This window comes from Electrophorus electricus, chromosome 4 (assembly GCF_013358815.1).
Source record: "Electrophorus electricus isolate fEleEle1 chromosome 4, fEleEle1.pri, whole genome shotgun sequence".
In the NCBI taxonomy this organism is placed as follows: domain Eukaryota; kingdom Metazoa; phylum Chordata; class Actinopteri; order Gymnotiformes; family Gymnotidae; genus Electrophorus; species Electrophorus electricus.
In genome coordinates this window covers 12,719,161-12,743,318 of record NC_049538.1, presented here as the reverse complement: position 1 = coordinate 12,743,318, position 24,158 = coordinate 12,719,161, and the positions used below count along the sequence as shown (strand labels likewise).

The 24,158-nt window shown below is 43.1% G+C and overlaps 2 protein-coding genes and 1 long non-coding RNA gene across 3 annotated transcripts in view; 1 reads left to right on the top strand and 2 right to left on the bottom strand.

Moving 5' to 3' along the window:
- Positions 1 to 3,721: 3,721 nt before the first annotated feature.
- On the bottom strand, positions 3,722 to 17,045 carry barx2 (BARX homeobox 2). Its single transcript, XM_027032919.2, has 4 exons — positions 16,828 to 17,045; positions 9,879 to 10,191; positions 6,702 to 6,786; positions 3,722 to 5,247 (listed from the first exon to the last, which is right to left on the bottom strand). Exons 1-4 carry the CDS (start codon positions 17,012 to 17,014, stop codon positions 4,936 to 4,938), a joined length of 897 nt encoding a protein of 298 aa, XP_026888720.2. The 5' UTR covers positions 17,015 to 17,045; the 3' UTR covers positions 3,722 to 4,935.
- Positions 17,046 to 19,354: 2,309 nt separating this feature from the next.
- LOC113592155 overlaps positions 19,355 to 24,158 on the top strand; it is a 34,995-nt gene continuing 30,191 nt past the window's right edge. The window contains exon 1 of the long non-coding RNA XR_003412282.2: positions 19,355 to 19,500. This is a non-coding gene — a long non-coding RNA (uncharacterized LOC113592155). The remainder of the gene's footprint in view (positions 19,501 to 24,158) is intronic.
- Positions 20,948 to 24,039, bottom strand: rbm7 (RNA binding motif protein 7). Its single transcript, XM_035524860.1, has 5 exons — positions 23,818 to 24,039; positions 22,994 to 23,156; positions 22,810 to 22,897; positions 22,620 to 22,722; positions 20,948 to 22,273 (listed from the first exon to the last, which is right to left on the bottom strand). The coding sequence occupies exons 1-5, from the start codon at positions 23,908 to 23,910 to the stop codon at positions 21,929 to 21,931; spliced, it is 792 nt and encodes a 263-aa protein (XP_035380753.1). The 5' UTR covers positions 23,911 to 24,039; the 3' UTR covers positions 20,948 to 21,928.

Below are 24,158 nucleotides of genomic sequence, written 5' to 3'. Positions count from 1 at the left end.
GTATGTGTAGGGGTGAGTGTTTGTGTGTGTGTGTGTACGTGTGTACGTGTGTGTGTGTGTACGTGTGTGTGTGTGTGTGTGTGTGTGTGTGTGTGTGTGTGTGTGTACGTGTATGTATGTGTCTGTATGTGTAGGGGTGAGTGTGTGTGTGTGTGTGTGTGTGTGTGTGTATGTATGTGTCTCTATGTGTGTGTGTGTGAGTGTTTGTGTGTGTGTGTGTGTGTGTGTGTGTGTGTGTATGTGTGTACATGTATGTATGTGTCTGTATGTGTAGGGGTGAGTGTTTGTGTGTGTGTGTGTGTGTGTGTGTGTGTGTGTGTGTGTGTGTGTGTGTGTGTGTGTGTACGTGTGTGTGTGTGTGTGTGTGTACGTGTATGTATGTGTCTGTATGTGTAGGGGTGAGTGTTTGTGTGTGTGTGTGTGTGTGTGTGAGTGTGTGTGTGTGTGTGTATCTGCGTGTGTGTGTGGGGGGTGGGGAGGCAGACGCCTGACAGCATGTTGACCTGTATATCAGCATTAAAAGCAAGCATGGGCGGCTGGTAGAAGGCTAATCACTCCTTTAAATACGTTAGCTAAAGCTCTGAAACAAAGCCAGCAGCTGTCTGAGCCCAAGAGCTCCGTGCTGCTGTTCCTGAGGTGTTGGGGGAAGGAGACTGATTACTGCCCAAGCTGCTGATTGGTTAATGATAGGAAGGGATTCAAAGACAATCAAATTGATTGGGCCTCCCCCACAGATGATGTCAAACAGAATTTATTTTGGTGCCATAATTTCAAAGCTGAAAGGAAATCTTGCCTTTTGGAGAGAGGAGTAAATTGATTTTTAGGACGGAAAAAGAAATGACGCTGATAATGGTTTAATTTCATGAAGCAGTCAGACACTGTTTGCTGTAAGGCAAGTATTTGTAAATAAATCATATGGCGAGAAGTATAAATTCTTAATTTTTTTCTTAAATTACTTGTCTGTTTGTTTTAAAACTACAGAACTTGTACAAAAATGTACAATACTTTCTGTACCAATAGGGCATTTGCAATATGCTGAATATCGTCTACTAAGATCAGCAATGCAAAAAAAAAAAGTTTATTTAACATTGCATTTGTGCTAATTAGAAATCTTGCGAAATTCAATATACTTCCAGGCAGGTTTTTTGTATCAGACCTGGTTAAGGTGCAGTCCCACTATCGGCTGTGTATGGACTTCATTCGTGTTTACGGCAAGCACAGGTTTTCACCCTCGGCAGGGGAGGACAGGAGGGTCATTGTTTGTGTAGTTTAGGGGAGGATCCGCCTCTCTGGTGGAGATGTGGTTTCAGTTCGTGGCACGCAGAAAACGCTTCCCCTGTCAGAACAGCGATGGAAGGCGATGCACGGATGTGCCAGCAAGCTTTCCTTCCCCCGCCGAACTGGAAAGCACTGGGGAGGGAGCTAAGCTGACAGGTGAAGACGTGCGATGGATGGAGGGTTTGGGGCTCTGGGCAGGCAGAGGCGGGAAGATTGACGTTACGGCACCCTGCCTGACCCTCGCCTGAACCTGGTGGGGTTACGAGAAAATTACAGCCTTTTCAATTAGGGCTGCTCTTACCTGCTCTTACCTGTTTTCCATTATCCTTCCTCACCTCGCCGCACAACAATTACCCAGAGTGCCACGGGCCTGCTGTGACCTGCCATGCCAAAACACAGTTGTAATACCCCTCTTGCTCTCTCTCTGTCTTGTTCTCTGCTGGGAGTTGCACGTGCACTGATCAGATACCATGTCTTTGTAGTCATGTACCGAATCCAGCAGGCTGAAGTTGACTAACCAAGGATTTCTTTGCACAGTCCCCTGCCTACAACTCTTACCGACAGTGGTGATAACATACAGGCATGATCGACACTAAAAGTCCCGAATGAAGAGCTCCAGTCTCTCCACGGCGATGAGGATGTAAATGTTGCCAGGATGCAAGCGTGCTGGGGAGATGAAGGTGCTTCATTCCTGCTTCAGTCTCTGATCCTCACGCACTGAAATGAAGCCAAAGGAAACAGAGGCTCCGCCGCCGCCTACGGCCTGTTAAGGTCGTCAGTCATCGCCATGTCGACCGTGTCACTGTGCAACGTGTGTGAACGCTGCTTGTACTTCGTGTTGGTGTGCTTGTGCACCTGTGAGGTGGTGGAAAGTCGAGCGAACATCTGTTCGCAGGGGAGTCGAGTCGAAGTCAGTGATCTGTTTGCAGTGGAGTTGCAACAGTTGGGCAGGTTGTTTTCTTGTGTCCTGAAATGCTAAAAACAGCTGTTAAATATTTGCAATGATTGAGAGGATTTAAATCCAATCGTTAATGATGGCTTACTACATGTATGCATGCATGTATGCACTGTGCTCTTCGGTAATGCAACTGAGCACTGCCTTTGACTTTTAAAGGTATTTAAAAACTCCTAGCCAGAAGAGCCAGTGAAGGTTGTGACATTTAGAACAAAAGATGAGTCTAAGCAGCACGTTCTTCTGGAACGTTTTCCAAAGACACGGTTTATTTATCACTCCTAGCACAGCTTCCAGTCTTTGCACCTTTACGTGACCCCACCTGCCTCTGCTAGCCTCAGGCCTACTCTTACCCTGACCCTCACCTAAATTCCTCACACGTGCACGCACCTTCGTGCATTCTCAAGCCAAGAAATTCACCCATACACACACGTACATACACGAACACCAATGCGCGTGCATTGCTAGCTCGAAAGCATGTCCAGTGTGTTTGTGTAGGAAATAGAAGTTCCCTTTATGTGTCGCTGCTAGTTTACACTCTGTCAAGCGATCATCCATGAACGCTACCTTCCCACATGAACGCTGTACTGCAAACTAGTCGGATTGGCTTGCGGTGGGGCTCTCGGGGTTACTGCGGGGCAGCTCCAAAGTGCAGGGTAAATGTGCCAGTCATCACACTGCAGCACGCTTGTTTATATGCTACTCGGATCGGCCGAGCCTCGCTACCTCAAGACGAGTCGTTTGTGTGTATGCGCACGCAGCGTTATCTCGCGTTTCGGCTGGCCGCAGACGCAGCGTAGAATAGCAGCACGAACGCCGGTAACTAGTTGTTTTATGACTTGACCGTGTCAGCTCTCCATAGCCTTTGGAAAACTGATTCTGGCAACATCTGAAAAAAAAAAACGGAACTACAGATATGCTGTGAAATGCAAGACACTTGTTCTGAATGTCCAGGGATAAGTTAGTGGGGGGTTTCTGAGACTGGAATCTTTGCCTAAAGCTTGGCGTCTTAAACAAGACACCTTCCGTTTCTGGGCAGCACATCTGCCTTGTCACCTCGAGGTGGAAAAGAAGACGACATTCCACTGGAGAAGATATGCTGCTCTGAGTGACTCCTGACCAGTGTACATGAATATCATCTTTATTAAATGTCTTTAAATATGAAACACACACACGCACACATATGCACACACGCAAGCACGCACACACACACACACAGTCAAGGTAGAAATTACATAGTTTGCTTGGGATAAAGTGAAAAACAAAATACATCATTGGCTCACCAACAAAACACATGTGCATCAGAATTTATATGAATATATATATATATATATATATATATATATATATATATATATTTATATATATATATATATATATATATATATATATATATATATATATATATATATATATATATATATATATATATCAGTTTTCATATGTATGTTTTTTTTTCCAAACAAATTCAAAAAAAAACCACAACAGCTTTACATAGACGTGGCCACGAGGATTGCGCGTAGCATGCGACGTGGAGCAAAGGCGCAAACAGCTCCGGTTGTGCCGACGGTTAGCGCAGCTGGCTGGAGGCGTGCGTCTGCATGCGTCTGCGGCGTCTCCGGCAGCTTCTCCTCTGTTTTTTTTTACCGTCATCGACAGTGATTTACTATATTCCCCCACGTCGCTGACAGATTCCGATGCTTCCGGGCTGCCTGCTTCAGCTCAACAACACTTTAGAGGGAGGACTGAGCATGCGTTCATTCCCAGACATAAGAAAAAAAAAAACACTTTACGTATCAGATAAGATAGTTCCTCACAATATGTACTTTTCCCTCTTGGACTATGTCGCTGCGAAAGGGTTTGAAAGATTTTAAATTAAGCTCGACTATACGCAAGCAGGCCTAATACATAGAGATTCCAAGACTCAGATATTCGGATATGATGATACGGAAAGCTGTCACACACTACAAAAAACGGAAATAAGCTCTTCAGACGATCCGTTAAAAATTACAGACGACAACAGGCATATTAGCTCCACTATACAGAAAATTTAGAAAGTTTACAAAATAGCTGCTTTTTACCAATTTTCCATTTAAGTCCTAAACAGAGCTCTGTTTTTGCCCATGATTGGCAAGCTTGCTTACAAAGTCATATTTGTGGATATATAAAAGACTGTACATATACCCCTGGGTTCAATACTTGTCTCATGTTTGGCATTTACTGGGGTACGCTGTTAAAGAAGAAAAGGCACTCTAAGGGCATTTTAGTATTTAAGTTATATTATCTTTGGCAGAGAGCACAGTGCTGCAGTAAACATATGGACCACATTCGACAGAAGCAATGATCTGGGATGTTGTTATGATGTAAGAAGAAATCATTCAGGAAAAAAAACAAAAAAAAACACGTATGGTTTCCCCATTTAGAACATGATGCACTTGTGACAGAGTAACGTGCAACTGCCTGTGTGATGCGATTTTGTGCGTTTGGCTGTACCCTGCCGATCATAAAATACTGATGTCAGAAAGGTAACCGAAGCATGTCAAGCAGAGTTAACTGACTGTGTTTTAGTCCAATCGGCTCGGAAGGGGCGTCGGCCTCACCCCATTCATGTCTTTGGTGCTTCGCTGATCAGAGGCACTAAGTGCTTTTGTACACTCTCAGTCCTAGGCTGCGCGGGAGAGCGGCATGACGGACACGAAGCAGGTTTAGCTCGCTGTCACGGCGTCTGGCGTTAACTGCAGGGCCTGGTCCTGGCCTGGAGTCTCCAGGGACAGGGCCAGAAGAGGCTCGCTCAGTCTGCTACTGGTGCTCAGGTCCTGAGATTGTGGCAGGAAGGCTTCCCCATGGGTTTGTAGCTGTGTCCGGGCCTCCGCCCGCACCTCCATGCGCTGCCTCTCCTCTGCAGCCAACTGTGCCAGTCGCCGCTCCTCTGCCTCGATCTCCTCCGTGGTGGGGATGGAGTTCTTCTTGGGCCGGCCTTTGGGTTTGGTGGGGGCCTCATGCCCTCCTTTCAGCACCTAAAGAAACACACACACGCGTGTGCGTGCGCGCGCACACACACACACACACACACACACACACACACACACACACACACTGGTTAAATGGGGCCCAGGTCAAAGGTGAATGTGGTTATTACAGCATTTAGGGGGAATGTGTGGCGCTGAGGGACCGTGTTGGTGCGCTCATTAATCTCAGAAGAAACATGCACCACAGCTTTGGTTCCTCGATCAGGCTGACAGCACTGACACGGCCCTTCACTGTCCTTTAAATCATCACACACACACACACACACACACAGTGCCCCTTGGCTATAGCTTGACATTTTGCTGTATTTGGAGTAGTCTGGGGAGAGCAGGTTAAAAACTGTGTAATGGATTTTTAATGACACGGTCCAGGTTCTCTGATAGGTGGTCCGTTTTGTTGTGAAACCAGAGGTACTCGGTGAGTCACACAATGTGAAGGGAGATAATGATAATGTGCAGATAATTTATAGCACCAGAAGTAACTCAAAGAGAGGGTTGTGCCCATCCGAGATAAAGATAAAGATAAAGATATAGGCAGGGAGACGCTGATTGCCTCTGCTAACCGCTACAGAGCCTCCATTTCTCCCATTGCCTCATCTGTTTTATGCCAGTTAGGCCCAACCCCAACTAGTATTACTCTGCCTTTTGGTTATAAATCATTTTACCAATAATGAAATGTCAAAATTATCGTTCTGCTGCACTACAAGAATCCTCATTTTGTAATTCGTATCATAATGTGTGTTAGATATGTGCGAAAGTATCAAAATTTCATTTTATTACTGTATTATTTATTATTTTATTGTATTGTTGTCTTGTTTTTTTGTATTATTTTATTACATTATTTCCTTATTATGTATTTGGTATACTGCCTACTATACTGGAATGTATTATGTATTATGTATTTCATATTCTAGTATACTGGATTATGTATTTGGTATACCTTCTAGTATACTGGATTATGTATTTGGTATACCGCCTACTTTACTGTATTATGTATTTGGTATTTCAGTGTACTGGATTATGTATTTTGTTTACCTTCTAGTATACTGGATTATGTATTTGGTATACCGCCTACTCTATTGTATTATGTATTTGGTATTTTAGTGTACTGGATTATGTATTTTGTTTACCTTCTAGTATACTGGATTATGTATTTGGTATACCTTCTAGTATACTGGATTATGTATTTGGTATACCACCTACTATACTGTATTATGCATTTGGTATTCTAATATAATGGATTACGTATTTGGTATACCTTCTAGTATACTGGATTATGTATTTGGTATACCGCCACCTATACTGTATTATGCATTTGGTATTCTAGTATACTGGATTATGTATTTGGTATACCACCTACTATACTGTATTATGTATTTGGTATTCTAGTATACTGTATTATGTATTTGGTATACTGCCTACTGTACTGTATATATTTCACTTACCATTTTCTTCCATTTCATGCGTCTGTTCTGATACCAGGTCTTGACTTGGAGCTGAGTGAGTCCCAGAGACTGAGCCAGGTCCAATCTGTGCCCAAATACACACACACACACACACACACACACACACACACACACACACACACACACACACACACACACACACACACACACACAAACAAATAAAAACAGTATGTAATTTGCCACAAGACACATAGAGCAAATACATAAGATACCACAATATCCAATACAATATAGCACAACAGGAAGAGCCAGCACTAGAGCAGGTATAGAGCAGTCTTATCACTGACTTTGGACACGAACAATGAAGCTGCTATTGTAAATGTCACCTCTGAGAGATGTGGGCAAGGCTCACTCAAAAACATGCCTTTTGTCCCATTTAGGAAGCAAACAACACTAGTTGTGTTAACTTGGCAGTGCAGAGGAAGGGTACTGATGCAACGAGACACCTGTTGCCCTACACTGAAAGGCCGTGGGTGGCCGTCTGTGCTCCAGGGGTCCACCTAATCGCTGAAGCTGCCCCAACCTATCAGAGAGGGGTTACATGACTGATCGCAACGCTCTTCTCAGACTGACTCAAATCGCAGACCTCCCGTCCTGTTTATTTCAGCAGGAAAAGGTAATCCCATCAAGGGCACTCCCAGCTCGGCTCGGGGCAGCCGACGTTCCCTCTGCCACTCCGGAGTGCTTTTCCATGACTTCCATGACTAATGTGGCAATTGGTTGGATGGTAACACGATAGCCGCGGCAAGGCATATGGATGGGGGGGGGGGGGGGGGGGGGGCGTATCAAATGCTGCAGGCTATCAAACGGTCGGCCGGAGATTCTTGCCCATGTCTGCCCTCAGAGTGTCTTCTGACAGGCCAGAGAAGTTAGCACCGAAGTGATCAGTCACTTCAAATGTGGTACAGAGATCTGCTGGAAATTAGTAGATTATCACATTCTCTCTTTCTGTCTGTCTCTCCCTCTCTCTGTTTCTCTGTCTTTCTTGCTCAATCTTTTGTTCCACTTAAAATGTAATCTGTTACAGTCAAAAACTTCAGTTTGTCAGCAAACAAAACTACATTTATAAGGGTGAAAACCTTTGACTGAACCACACTGTAATTCTGTGCTGCTGTCTATCAAAATCAAGATGAAGAGAACCTACAATTGAAAACGTCCCATAATCTCCATCTCCATCATGTAAGGCTGGACCTGCCTCTCTGACTTATTGCTCAACATTAGCGTTCAGGGAAGAAACACACACACACACACACACACACTCATATATATACAAACTACTTTACCCTTTACCTAGATAGCTTTAAGGGTTTTGTTCTTAAAGCTTACATTATGAAAGTTATTTTTGACTAGGTCTTGATGATTATAATCGTTTCTGCTTCATAAAAACAATTATGACAAAATGACATAAATCATTATGATCTGTTGAGGCATGTTGCTCATTACTTTTATGAGGTTTTGATTGTCTAGTTGCTTACACGTGCTCAGCTCTGAGGCAAATGAATTCTGAAATTTAAAAAAAAAAAAAAAAAAAAAAAGAATCACATTGCCTTGTAAAAAGAGCAACCTGAAAGGGGAAGAAACAGGCCAAGTGATAGTGAGAAAGCAAGAGATAGAGAGAGAAACAGACAGAAAAGAAGGAAAGAGACCTAGAGAGAGAGAGAGAGAGAGGCTGTGTGGGGCCGTGGCAGCACTCAGACCTGAGGCGGTGTGGTGATCCCCTCATTCGAGCAGGAATTCCCCCAGTTTGGGTTTCTCATTCAGCTGGGACTTCAATTAGCTCTAAGTAGTAGTAAAACCTAGCAGCAGATGTAAGCGTATATCTGGTATGCGTGTGTGTGTGTGTGTGTGTGTGTGTGTGTATATGTGTTTATGTGGGGGCATGTCTATGTGTGTGTGTCTACGTGGGGGCATGTCTGTTTGTGTGTGTGTGTGTGTGTGTGTGTGTGTGTGTGTGTGTGTATTAGTGAATTAAAACCAGAGTGTATGCAGGTGTTTGAAGCTGCAGGTTTCCAGGTGAAGTGTGATTGTGGGTGGGCCAAGCCCCGGACCCTTTCATCATCCACTGTCACATTTTCTCTCCGAAGAGTTGGCCTCAGCTCAGCTGAATACTCACAGCCCAAAAGCCTGTTTCTTTTTCAGGCAGAAACAAATACATCAGTGCCTCTGACTGAGCAGGGCCGAAGGACTCATACATTCCCCAGCCCTGGTAGGTCGGACAGTGGAGGGCTTTTGGGGACCTCTGTCTGCACGTTTGGGTCATAAAACGCGAAGCCCAAATTAAAATGGAAAACGCGTAAAGATGGAGAAGAACTGAGCCGTGAGAGGTGATCTAAGACATCTAGATTACCTCATCACCCTGCACAAACCTCTAAAGTGGTTTATATACACCTGCATGTGTATTAAATGATTGGCATAGAATCAGTGTAATACATTTCTGTTTGCTGTTATTGGCATATGTCCCTGTTCTCTTGAATGGGGATAGTGTTTCTCTTAAAGGCTTTCTGATGGTATTCAAATGCAGGGTTATATATAACCCGTGTCTAGAGTACAGCACGTAAAGTGCGTAATCCTTTGGCTCACGCTAGTTAACCTCGCTCAAGACGTTCCCAAAAACATTCATCAAAATGTCACAATGATAATCGGTGCTACTGAGTGGCCAACATCTGCTTCGGGTTCTGCCTTTCTAAGTCTGAAAATCCATTACCCTTACATGTCATTGAAAGTTCTGGTTTCTACTGGCTTTAAAGTCTTGCGCCATAAGCCCGTATGACTGATGACCGCGCTGAAGGTTGTTTGATTTACCAACACTGAAAACATTCTGATACTTGTTTGCCATAATGGACTTTAAAAAGTAGGTCTTGCATGGTCGTATGCATCGCAGTAACTACTAGCTGTTCCACAAATACAGACATCAGGATGTTATCAGTCACTGGCTCACAGTTCCCATCAGTCAACAGCTTCTGCATACCTTTTGTGGTGTTTTACTGCAGACCTGGTATCCATTACCACATCATAACTGCACTTTGGTGCATTTTCATACATTGGAAAAACAATAAAATAAATCACCATTTTGCATAGTTTTTAAAAGTAAAAGTAAACAGGAAGTTGCCCGTGTTGTGAGGTGAGCTGGTTGAGCCACTTTGGGCAGGTGCTCACCTGTCTGGCGTGGAAAGATACTTCTGCTTCTGAAACTTCTTCTCCAGACCCATGAGCTGCAGCTCGGTGAAGATTGTGCGACTGCGGCGGGGCTTCTTTGGGCGGGGCCCACTAAGCTCCGCCTCTGACTCGCTGCTGATGCTGACGGGAGTCTCGCTGGTCACCGGCTCTCCGGCCCCTGGGTGCTGGGGCGACAGCAGGGGTAAATGGGTGACCCGGCCAGGCGGAGAGGCCTCAGCGAGCTGGGGCACGCTGCCCGGAGGCTGGCGGGTGATGACGGACAGTAGGGGGTATGCCCTGAGTGACGAAGGGCCTGGGGGTATGAGAGAGACAGGTGAGGTAGGGGCAGTGGGGCAAAGGGGAGGTAGGGGTAGTAGGGGAGGTAAGGGAGGTAGGGGCAGTAGGGAAGTTAGGAGCATTAGCGGCAGTAAGAGAGACGGGGGGGGGGCAGGCAATAAACAAACAAGAACATTCTCATTTGTCAAATAATGACAACACATATGGGAAAATTCATAAGAGATAACATTTAAATGAACTTTGACACACTGAAATAGTATAGTTTTTAATATTGAGTATAGAAGAAGATATGGTTCTCTTCGGGTCTCTCAGATGGTCTGAGGACAGGATTTAACAAGAGTAAAAAAGGATTTTGTGGGTAACACCCAAATGACACTGCAACTCAGTCCAACAGTGTACATAATCTATGTTCAGAACATTGACCCTAAATTGCACCATGAGACCCATTGTGTTGCTTTCATCGTGAGGCTGTATATAGTTGTTGCATGGCCAATTTAAGCAACCATTATGTCCAACTGAAATAAATCCCCCCTAATGGCGAGTCCCCTGTCACTTTAATGGTAGAGAGAAAAGTGAAGAGGTCCGACCCCCCTGATGTAGGTGACTGAACCGCACTGCGAACCACACTGTGATGATGACGCAACGGCTGTTTTACACAGAACCTCTGAGCCCCTGCAAGATAATGACTCTACTGTGATACTTGTGTTCGTGGTCGCAGTGCACTCTGGGTAATAAATTTGCGAGGGGACTCTGTGTTTTTGTCCCTGGGAGTGATCCCCTAACCCGAACCTTAATCTCCTCCTTTCTCTCTCTATCTCTCTCTTTCTCAGACAGAAATTAGACGCCAGAGTCCATAAAATGCAGAGCAGGACTTAACTAAGCTGAGAGTAATAACAGGTTTATAGAAGGTCACCGCAGAAATACAATGATCCTTGTGTTATTAACTCATTAGAAAAGAACAGAGAAAGAATGAAAGAACAGTGTGAGATTTATATTTATGTGACATATGACTCCCGGGATAACCCACTCAAAGCAATGTTTCACTCAGTGTTTCACATAGTTTGATCACTTAGCGATAAGCCATGAATGGTGCACCTTTTCATTATTTTAGTCAGCAGGTGCCTTACTGAAGAAGCATTACAAGTTCACAAGCTGACTGATGGAAAGATCAATGACTGGGTAGCAGCTCTAACTCACACACACACAACACACAGGTATGTACACATGTTTGCATGCATGTGCACGTAGGCAAGCATGCACACACAGCGAGGATGACTTCATCTCAGAGGGGCTGAGCTCACCACGAATGTTCTGCATGTTCAGACATGGAACCTCTTCACCTTTTTATTTTTTCCCTTCTTCTCCCTCACCATCTCTTTCTCTCTCTCTTGTACACAGACACAATTCAATATACATTTCCAGAAATTAAGCACTTTTTACACTTTACACTTTTTAAGTGTAAGGGTTTTAATACATAACAGATCATTGGAAATCTAGACTGATCACCATCATACACTGGCCCTCGTCCTTCAGTCTGGTTGTAAAAGCTGTCAATACTGAATGCATTCTTACTGAGTGCAGAAATATGCAGGCTCTGTTTACATGTGCACACTTCATGGGAACAGTGTTTCCACCGATTGCACGAATGCTGTGCTCTTCTTAGTGCTGTGTGAACGCTAACAAGGACATACTCTTCACACGGGGCACCTTACATCATTCACACGGGCTCTGATGTCAAGCTAAAGATTGGGACGTCGATAATAACCTTTATGGTCCATTAGCCTGCATCAGGAGATGAATGTATTCATGGACAACACACGTTCTAAAATGAACCTTGAGATGAGATGTGAAATTAGCCATGGGGAAACTGGTAGTTACAGTTCCTTATTGCAACATGCCTTGGATTTTGAATAGCTTTGCGCTGCAGCGTTCAGCCCCATTGCCTGTCAGTCATCTATTGTGGTCTGACTGTCAGAGTTTACACAGCCCTTCTAAGAAAGGCGAAACCTGTGTTTTTTCAACTGAACCCGGTAGCAAAACTTTAAGCTCATGATTGCTCTCCACCAGTCCCGTTCAATTTCGCTACGGCTCCTCGAGGGATCGGATGCCGTGGAGATGAGTTCACCTGGCACTCGACGTGCACTTGAGCTTTCGGTAAGACGGTATGCAGTGTTTTTGCTTCAGATGAGTGCTGACAGCATGAGTGGAGGTTCATTAGATGTCTGAAATTTTTCACTCTCCACTCAGTAGCTATCAAACCAACTTAATGGATGAACCTGAATGAGTGTTCGGGGGTTGGAAAGGAACACATTTCTTTTCGGTATGACGTTTGGTGATGAGCCAAACGTTTAGTCATTTCAGCCATGCATGACAGATTTCTGATAAAGTAGCATAAGCCAATCTGATAAGAGTTATTTTAGTCTTAACAGAGAGGCCGCCACCACCACACTCTCGGTCTGAATGTCCCGGCCGCGTTCTGGATAGCTTGTCGTTAACAATATCTCTTCTGGTCAAAAGGTAAGCGCTGGGGTGGAACACGATAAGGAGAATGTCGGGCGGAACAGCTGTCAGTATCGCCTTGCTTCTAAGTGTTATAGAAGTGCTAAGACTTGAAATACAAGCCTGTGAATTTTCTTTCAGCACTCTTAAATTCCCGTAGGCATAAAACCCCAGATCCCCAGATGGATCACCTGTAGGTCTCAGCCCCAAAGACACAGAGGCAATAGTATGAAACAGTATGAAAATCAGAGCCTCACCTTTTTTTTAGGTACCATCGCACAGTAACACTGCTTGTGTGTGTGTGTGTGTGTGTGTGTGTGTGTATGTGTGTGAGTGTGTGTGTGTGTGTGTATGTGTGTGAGTGTGTGTGTGTGTGTGTGTGTGTGTGTGTGTGTGTGTGTGTGTGTGTGTGTGAGTATGTTTCTTTCCTTTTTAAATGATGTCTTCCTTGTATCTTACAGAACTACACAAGGCCCACCTTGCTGTAGCTTTTCAAGCAAGCAGCAGGTCTTCTCTGTTCTCGGTGTGCAAAAGAAGCCCTGCTTTTCACCGTCCTGGTCATAGGAGATTACGCCAGCACGATCTTCATCTCCCTCGTCTCTCTGCACAAACGCTCCGGATAAGCTTTCTGCCTGTTTCTCGCTGAGAGACGAGACTCTAAATGAAGCCGTGTGGCCCACCATTACACTAGCCCTGGCTCAGAAGGGCTGCTTTCTCTCTTTCTCGCTCTCTAAATGGATTCTGCAGAGACCCAGGATAGCTTGGCTTTGAACACTTGGTCCCTTCTCCATCAGAAATACAATCTTAGATAAACAAGATAAACAATAAATAAACAAGATAAAAAAATGCAGTCTTAAATAAACATGTCTGTTCAGTCAAACTGTAAAGGTGGCTCATTACTCTTGCCGTGTGGCCTCGGTTAATGGTGGGAAAGTGATTAGCGTGATTACATGCTGATTAAGAAATTGATATGCAGATATTCTTATCTCCAAACTGTAAAATAATAGTTTTGCTGTATCCCATTTAACAGAAACTATTTAAATCACCGTTGTCATGGGACATTTAAGAACACTAAGTAAGGGTTATCATTTACCCTATGGATGTTTGAGTTTGAAGACATTATTTGAATTACTCTAAACAAGATCTGAGTAAGACAATACATAAATTAAACTATATTAGCCATCTGAGTTTGTGGACTCTCTGAAACACAACACTGAGCACACACTAACCCTTAACTTTTCATTTTCAGCAGCATTTTCCTGTACTCTCCCTTCCCGCAATTTACTGACACACACCCAGTTAATCTGTATATGTTACAGCGGCCCCTTCTGGTACGACGTGGTCACAGCAGTGGATGGCATCTTCGAGATGCCACGGCTCTGCTGTGTGTGTCGAAAGCCGTAAGGCAACGGGATCTCGGTGAGTGCCAGCCACTGTGCCAGCCAAAGTCTAAATTCAGAATTACAAGCCACTGGAGTATTGGCGTATAGAATGTCTCACACCAGGTCTGCTTAAAAAGAGACGGTGGGCGTAGGGTTCCGATATTTGGAATGGACACCCAATCCTTCTGCCCCAAGCTGCCAAAAACTACAGACTACCTCTCCAGCATATAGGTAGCCCTATACATTAAAGAAGATAGGAAGCAACGGAACACAGGGTGTGTGTGTGTGTGTGTGTGTGTGTGTGTGTGTGTGTGTGTGTGTGTGTATCTGAGAGAGAGAGAGAGAGAGAGAGAGAGAGAGAGAGAGAGAGAGAGAGAGAGAGAGAGAGAGAGAGAGAGAGTTGGGGATATTTTGTGTTATTTTGTCTCGTCGGCCACGTACTGAAGTGTAATGGCTCGCCATTTCGCCGTTTACTCCTCAGGTATAAGGAATAGAGTTGTACAACGTCAGCTCTAAATAAGCTATTTCAGATTTGTCACAACTACTGGACATGTACAACAGCTGGTACGAATATCGCGTACAAAAAATATCTTAAGGCATGGTCAGGTGGGCAAAAACACCGACATTATGCAAGAGGACACAAAAGCGTTGTGTTGCGTTTAGTAAATCTGAAAGTAGATAAATTAGTAGATCATAAGTAAAAACAGTAGTTCATAAGTAAAAAAAATAATCAGTAGGACGAACACTTAGTCTGACCATTTTACACGGCAAATCGTGTATTCCGTATCACTTCAAGTAAACTGGTACAGCTGCATTTTAGCTGAACTCCCTGTCGCCAATGGTCATAACGATGCGAGATGTTATGTGCCCTAATGCTGTGGCCTTGTTTCGCCCTGTGGGAATTTTCACGTGGAACTGTAGAGTTAAGCCCCTGCTAAAATCGGCGGACAACGCGCAACTGGTGCAAGAATTCACAAATGCGCTGAAATAATTCCTTATCCTTATACTAATTACAAAAGTACTGCCACGCATTAACCACCGCGCGCTGCTAAGTGACGCGTCTTCCTATTTCTGAATAATTGGATTGCGCGGCAGACTTGTGCAAAACTGCCCGACCACTCATGGCCTATAAGCAAAATACGCATGAATGTTTATAGTGAATTGTTCACTGATTGCAGTCAGAATCTAAGAGCAAAGCCTTGAGCCTAGGTTGCACGCAATTATGTGTGTGTCACACACCTATTCCAAGTATGAAACAACGGTGCGACAAAAAAAGCAACTGAACGCTCGAGCCTTAGGGCAAGAGCGAGATGTTTTAAAAGACAAAAGTTAATTACTGTGGACTAATTGCCGCGGTGTGTCAAGGGAGGAACATTTTGGGTAGCACCTCCACGGCAGTGCGACAGTAACATCGCTTTTTTTGGTTTTCTATTTATTTTTCTTTTTTTAGACGAGATACTGCGATCATTCCATATTTTGGCGTGCAGCTTTCTTTAAGTCCAAATGATTCTAAGAAACACATCTTTTGGGCTTATTGCTCAAAACATACCAAAATCTGAGAAAGCAACTCGTGCTTTAGAGCCCACACCAACAACCTAAAAATGCGCATAATAGCGAGTTATACCACGCGGCTTTGACCAGAACCTTCTAAATGTCGACGTCATAACGCGGGGCAGCCTACTAAGGTGTTTTACGTTCAATCAACAATAAAGTTAAGCGATATTGTACTAGTCCAAAAGAAAGTTGCATTTTATTTATGTTATCCAACGGATAATCAATTACCAACACAATTTTTCTGAGATAGTTTTTCATATTTTAGTATAAGAAATAATGTAGCCTGTAGTTTAAAGATTCTACTTAATAATACTTATTAAGTATTATTATACTTATTATTAAGTTTATATATATATATATATATATATATATATATATATATATATATATATATATATATATATATATATATATATATATATATATATATATATATATAAAAAGTATATATAAAAGTAGAATAAAACACCTGTCCAAAAAGAAATCTGATGACCTGTAAACCATTACTGGGCCGGGAAGCACAGCACACCCGGGGTTTGTAATGTTCGGTATTGTGTAGATAATTGCTTTTTCTTTTTTTTTTGTTTCATGAATCCGTTAAATAATTTGCAATCGACTCGCTTATATCGCGTGTGTATGCTCCAAACGTTCTCTGCTGACCTGATTTATGAGTTCCTCCGTGTAAGTGCGCTCAGGCGCTCGTTTGCGTGCTCCACCGCGAGCTCCGTAGCTAAGCACAAACACGTCTGCTCTGAAGCTGTCAAACCCTCGCACGCGCGGACCAGCTGGCCGTGCGTGGGCCGTAAGCGCACGAGCATTTAACCCAATTAGAACAAGACCAATCGCTAAAATGAACTGGTAATAAATTTCACACAGGATGTCGATTTTACGCGGGGCGTCTGCCCTGTTATCGTTTATTATTGTTGTTGTTATTTAAGCGATAAGTTCTCTCGGCGCATATAAAGACCTGAAAAGATTTTACAGACTATACAACTCCGAACAGGTGCGCCTCACCTTTATAGACAATTTCAGTGGCATTTTGTGACCAGTACAGAAATTGACTGTGCTTTAAAATAATTTTCGGACTAATATGAAACGTCACCAAACATTTCTTACAGATTTATGTTTAATGACATCGATGCATGTATTATTTTGTGATGTGCTGTGTAAATGGCTGTTTTTCGTTTAACCAAAAAGAACTAAAACAGATAACTTACCAGAGCACGTGTGCAGCGGTTTTGGTCGTACTAGCAGAGAAGGGCACACCGAGTAAAGAGAAAGTTTCTCGAAGTAATCACAAGTTTCCTTGGAAAGAATTTCATCAATCATGAAAGTCTTGTACCGACGTCTGGCTGCTTTGAGTTGCCCGGCGTTGGCAGGTCTTAACTCGGCTTGGCAGTGCATTGTGTCCCGTCCTGCTTGTCCTTGGCGGAGTTATTTCACTGGATCAAAACTCAGAAACTGGCAGTGTGCAAAACGGTGTCAAATTCGTGAGATGCAGTTGGTTTAGACAAGCATTGTGCATGAGTCGATTCCGGATTTGTAGCGCGCTGTTCGCCTTGGTGGCTGTGCTCAACTGAGAGACCGCCTCAATAGTGAAGCCCTCCTCACTCGCTCACATACTTCCGTGAGCTCGAAAACTCTGAGCGTGCGCTGCACTCAGAGCAGCCGCTATATAACCCAACTCCCGACACTGTTCCAAAAGTGGGCACACGCTATGTCAGTCTCTCTCTCTCTCTCTCTCTCTCTCTCTCTCTCTCTCTCTCTCTCTCTCTCTCTCGATGCGATCGATTTCCTTTTTTTCGTCCTTCAATGCTCGATGATTCAATTAAACATGGCATATGTAATCCAATAAACCAACAGTACGATAATGAAATTATTCACAGTTCTAATAAAAAAAAACATGCATAAGCAATCTGTCTTCTTTTTATCTTCATTTATTATTAGTAGTAGTAGTAGTAGTTGCAGTAGAAGCAGTAGTAGTAGTGCTTTATAGATTACGTTTTTCCCACGAATATACTAGCATCAAATATTGACAAGCCCAATTCAAACTCTTATTAAAAACTAGAAACTTTCGAAACCTTTATTCGAATATGCAAAAGAATCAGCATTATGTTAACCAAATATAGGACTCGTCACTGGTCGTTGAATGCTGCATGTGTATCTTACACAGATCTAAGACGGAGTTTGAAGCATGAATAGATTTACGGAGGATGTTTAAGCAATTGAAACTGAATAGATTATATGATATGCAGTGCCTACACAACGATTAAAACGTAAAGTTAAATAAACAAAGAAGAGTTTGGGGTGTTAATATTTTGATTATCTGCTACAATAAGCGATTTTGTTGCAGAACGTTGTGTTCATTAATACAAAACATCATTTCCAATGAGTTATTTAAAATTTAAATGACAGTCATTTATTACACATTTATTACTGTCGTTGCTGCCGTCGTCATGATGTTGTTTATATTAATACGCTAATATATAGCAATTAAACTTCTCAGACAATAAGAAGTAGCCTAACTGCGTCTAGTATTATTACCAATCTTGGTATTGATTTTCCTATTACAAATAGGCCTAGATAAGCACGCTTTGGAAGTAAGCTTTGGCGGAGCTCTACAAAAAGCTCTACAAAATATTTTGGAACAATTACGTTAATTTAGACGCGTTTGTTTGTGCCACAAAATCTGAAATAATTTTAAAAGCGCGGGCGGGTTTATTTATTTTATACAATCAGATTCAGTTATTCATAGAAACCCAGGGCTCTTTGGCGGATAATGTAGGCTACTTGAACACAATATATTTAACAGTTCAGTTTCGTTGTGCAAATCATTAAAGTGTTCAGTACATTCATATATTGCAAACCTTCGATCCCTTTGGCCTCATATAGGTAACAAAGTTTTCTAAACCGTTTGAAAAGTCATATGTGCTCGTGACTAATTAATCACCCGCAAAACTGTGTATCTGTAGTGTAGGTTATTTATTACAATGTGAAAAGGACCCAATGCGATGAAGTATGACAAAGTGTGGGCGTAGGCTCGAAACCTCGCTCGACAAAGCTAAAAACAACATTAACAGACTGTAAAGAAGTCCTACATTATCTTTCAGCTTACGGGTTAGTTAGCCAGTTGGTCCCGTCATAATGTGTGACATTTATTTCCTCAATATTATAATCCATTGTTTTTTTGTTTTTTTTCCAATGTTAAATACGTTTTAATGGAAACATGTAAAATACTAAACATACACGGAACGATTCAGAAGCTGCATACCTGAATTTTATAACATGTCAATTAGAACTGAAATTTGAATTAAAATATCTGAAAATGTTTTTGTTTCCTGAGGGGATATATGTTTATAGAAATCCACATAGATATTCGCTCCTAGTGGACTTAAATTTAAATGTGAAAAAAATTAAAAAGAAGTTGTTTTATATGGCGTATTAGACTTTATTTAGTCTGTTACTATCTGAAATATTCGTTTAAAATTCACCCTAAAAAATGAAAAACAGGCCTACTGGCGAAAAATGAAGAGAAAAGGTAGACCGAATTCTTGTCTTACTGCACTATTCGTAATCTTAATCAGGCTCTGCTCTTAATATGAAACGTTTTACGTGACTGAAACGCGCATGACCAAAGAAGCCGCACATAATGGCATTTTTTAAGGTTTCATCGATCAACCCGGAAAGCCCGAATAACGTCGCATTTCATTTGTTTCCTCCGCATCGCTGTTTTGTATGCGACGAGTCCGGTACTTCGCACTTGTAGTCTCATTCCGACTTTTGCCGGTCCGAGAACTACGCGTTTGGAGGGGGCTGTTTTCGGATGGATCTCTGCTTTGATGTCGTGTCCGGCGGGGGGAGAATCAACTAAACTGAACTCCCTGGGAGAGGTTAGTGTCGGGTTCTCGTTTACAGGATTCCAAGCCGTTCTCGAAATGATTATCATTTTCCCAGGCAGAGTAAAAATAACTTACAGAAGGGCCGAGATTACCAGCGCGGTGTTCAAAGTGCGGGGGATTATTCGCAGGAAATATGAAGATCTGCGCTGGAAAGTTGACGCTCTTGGGAGTGAGTGTTTGATCAAAGGGAGGAGATGGGAACAACTGCGTTAGAGACATGGGTGGGGAGGGTCGACATGGCACCTATGAACCCCGCGACCTGATTTCTATTAGCCCGGTGATGGAAACCCGGGTTACACCGAAGTGTGTGAGCCGTTATCTTAGTCGTCGCGTCTTAAGGTCTGGAATAACGCCGAGGTCCTTCTTGGACAGGGCCATATGGGACAACGCTTCCCTTAATGTCTCCACACCGGCACGCACTTGTGGGGCTACGTGTGGGGATACTTTAGCCAGCGGCTCCCCGGCCGGTGACGCCAAGCAGCTAAATCAATTAAAGCAGCAGGTTAAATACAGAAGACAGCGCTCTCCAACAAAGCTCTTCCCGCTACCGCCGCGCACTTATCTAAAGCGCTTCTAAGCATCAGGGCGCAATTCGATCCTCGCCAAATTAGTGGTAAGACAAAGAGCCTCTATGCGCGTGGTGCAAATGCACCTCCACTTATGGAGCGCGAGGCTTTGTCGGTATGAACGAGGTGATACGCAACGGGAGCCGCTGGTAGCAGGCTAAGCTCTTTCGGAAGGGTTGCTATGACCTTAGCGTGGACGTTACAGAACTTCGTCTGTCACGTTGTCGTACGCGTGGCACTGCGGGCGACAGATGCATCCTTCAGCAGCGCGAGGCGTAACATGAGCGCTAAGGTCTTCTTGATTCGAATTTCGGCCACGTGGAGTTACGTCTCTTTGATGTTCTATGGGGGGAAATTAGCCTGGTAGATGCAGACTTGCAAGTAGCTGAATGCATATGATTTCCACGGAGTGTAAAAATAACGCTAGTCGAAACTACATGCTTTCTCACATCAAGCCATACAGCCGTACCCCAGCTACGCAGCAAACTTGCTTTGCGGTAGTATGCCAATGTGCTCATTTTGTAAACATCCAACATGACACACCCATGCCAACGCTCATATAAGTCTACTCATCCATTTTGAAAAGTTGTCAGTACCTAAACGTTTACTTGTGGTTGGCTATGCGTAGTTTGTCCAGTGAAAAAAACAAGCACGTTTTGACAGCCGAATCGTTTTGGAAACATTAGGTGTGTATAGCATACGCTAAAACCTACCTTTGCTGAACAAGGTGTAGGCTCGTGCGTTTATTTCAGTTCTAAGCGTGCTTCTTGTTCTTACCTAAGCGAATGCACAGAAAAAAGTAAGGAACAAACTGGAGGAAAACGTGTGCTTTACGACGTAAAGCACAAATAAATGGACACCGATGGCAAATCGACCATTTCATTGAAAACGCTGCTGTGTTTATTTTTGCAGTATTTCTCTGGTCAGAAGAGAAAAATGTCACTGTACACAGGTTTAACAAGTTCATATTTGAAAATCTGAAACAAACTATCTCTGAAAGGCAAAAGAGCACTAGGAACACTACTTTCAATACCAAAAATCTCCTGAGAAATCACAGAATGAAAAAAAATCTGTTGTCTTTTTCTAGCAAACAGTTTAGGAATCAGGTATAGCAAAATCCTTATTTTGCCAGAATACATATAGTCACCATAAGAAAAAAATCCCTGCTGCTCAAATGCATGAATGCCCTTGTGTACTATCCATTCACCATACAAAAAGATGTATTGCTGATTGCAATGGGTTAGAAAGCCAGTGACCAGCCTGTCACTGCTTGCCCTAAAAAAGTAGACCAACGTATTACGTGATAAATTCCAAGATAAATCTGGCCCATCAAAACACAATTACTGGGCCCAAAATCAAAATTAAATTGCTCTATATAGGCTACATCTCTCATAAAATCCCATAGGGAAAAAAAAAAACCAAAACAAAAAAAAAAACGAACTAGACTGACATATTGGAATCTACCTATTCTAGCAAGCATTAAAACTATTCAGAATACATATTAAAAAAAATGAAGTGATATTTTCTGTGAATTACTTTTGACAATGTGGATGCTTTTCTTTTTAGTCATATTTTAATGCATCATCTTTTTGTACTAAATAAAATTATTAGGTCATTTGTCCAATCATATCTTCGTCCATACAACATAAAGGGAGACAACACCCCTAACACACATCAGTTTAAAACAGTTTAAAAAGGTCTCATTTAGAAAACAATATAAAACAGCTGTTTTTCTTCCATTAAAAAAGCCTGTTAAAGAAGTTAGCTGTGGAGGTCTTCACCTACCTCTACATCTAGCTTGTTTAAGAGAGCTTTTTGTTTTTGTGTAATTTGGTTTTAACCCATACTCTCGCTCAGTGTCGTTTCCAGCGTCCATCTCTGCCTTCTCTAGAGTCTCTGTGTCTGTCTGGGGGGTAGTCTCTATTCCGGCTGACGCTCCGGTCGTCATGGTGATGGGACTCGCCTCGCTGGCCATCGCGGTGATGACGGTCATTGCTGTTGTGCCGGTGCTCCCGGCCATGATGGCCACCGCTGTCTTGCTGTTGGGTGTGGCGTTGGCCCCTGTGGGCGGAGCTGTCCTGTTGCCATGGGCTACAGACCCCACCCCTGAACTGCTGCTGATGCTGCTGCATGCCAAGAGCGAACACTCCATTCAGCTGCTGCAGCTGCTGCATCTGGACCTGCCACATGTTGTTTATCTGGGGGGTGGGGGGAAGAGAAATTCTAACCACTCGTGGAACTACCCGATAGCAGCTAATACAAATTTTATATATATATATATATATATATATACACACACACACACACATATACATATACATACATACATACATACACAGACACACACACACGGAATTGTGCTTGTGGTATTTATTTATCTACACCTCCTTCTACCACTTACTGACAGTGAAAAGGAAACACATCGTATGTTGTCCACCATCTATGCTTGTGATGCCTGGTGTTCTGCTTCATGTGTTTAGCTGTATTCAGCACTAGGAACACTAAGAAGAACAAGCACTTAGTAGCAAACAAAGATGTGCTCACCAGAGCTTGCCTCTGCAGACTGTCTGGTGAAGAAAAGGACCTCTGGAAGTGTTGAGGTGGGGAGTATGATGGAGAGCCCATCTGCTCTGGAGTCCTGTCATATCTGCACATTAACACAGGGCACGGACACCTTCTATAAATAAGCAGACACCAAACAAACCTCCCTACAAAATATAGCTGCGAGATATACCTGCCACCGCGATGAGTAGGTGTGTTTGCTGGACTTGGATTCTGGGAATTTGCAGGACTTTTGCCCTCTTGATTAATATGACTGCTGCCTGTCAGAGACCCATAAGAGTCATAAACACCGTTAGCGTATCTACTAGCACCCAGTTCGCAACATTAACAATCATTGGGGGGGGGGGCGCTCCCACCTGCTCTGTATTGTATGTTTAGCTGCCTTCCAAAAAGCCGGATTCCGTTAAGCAGGTTCATGCTATACGGGACAGAGACTTCATGTTTAAAGTTCACAAAGGCAAACTGTTTGGATTTCCCCTCGTTGTCCTTTGGGATTTTTACTTTGATCAAAGGACCAGCCTGCACCAGCGGGGAAAGAAATCAGACAGCTTTAGCTCTTTCATAAGCATCATCAAAACGAACACAGTAAGGTAATTGCAGCTAGCTATGGTGCGTTATTAAACCAAAAGCGATGAGCTAACCTAGCTAGCTCGCTGTCTGCCTAACAGCTACCGAGTCAAGCATCTCAGCGTTAAGATAGCAAGCTAGCTGAGCTAACTAGAACATTACGTTTCGAGTTACATTTATCAAACAACAGTTAGCTAGACTGCTACAGTAGCTACCAATGAAGAGAATAACTAGACTAAGATAGCTAGCTTGACTAACGCTAACTAACCTAGGTTGGCTAACCCCAGTTAACATACCACCATATCAAATATATTGGCTAACCTCGCTAAATGGAGCTTAACCTAGCTACTAGCTAAGACGCTACACTCAAAACCTAATTTTCCACATACAGACCACAATGCTAGCTAGGTGTAATTACAGTTTGGACCTGTCCTGACTAATCAGCTAACTAGCTAGCTAACTAACAGACTCAGTCTTCAAGGTTACTATCTAGCTAGTTGTTAGCTGATTTGCTAGCTAGCTAACTAACTACTCTTCCAATACCAAACCAAGCTATCTAGTTGATTAGCTAACCTAGATGGTTATCTAAGACTAGTGAGAACCGGCAACTTGCCTGTAAAAATAACTCGAACAAAAGCTCTTCGGTTACTTGGGGATCCAAGTTACCAACAAAAAGAGTCCGATCTGCTTCATCGGCTATCCCCATTCTGGCGAAACAGGCCGAACGCACTAACCTAAATTGCCAACTATGCGCGCTCCCGCGTTAGCAATGTTTAGATCTGCAGATTAATGCCGTAAAAACGACACCATACGTCGACAGTGACCGTTGTGCTAAGCTATTGCTTTGCGACAATCTTTAACAATTCTCTGTATAACCTTGAAGAGGCGCTGTTCCACACGCGCCTATTTATCAAGTTGTGCACCATGACGTTTCCTGCGGTTGCGGGCGTCAAA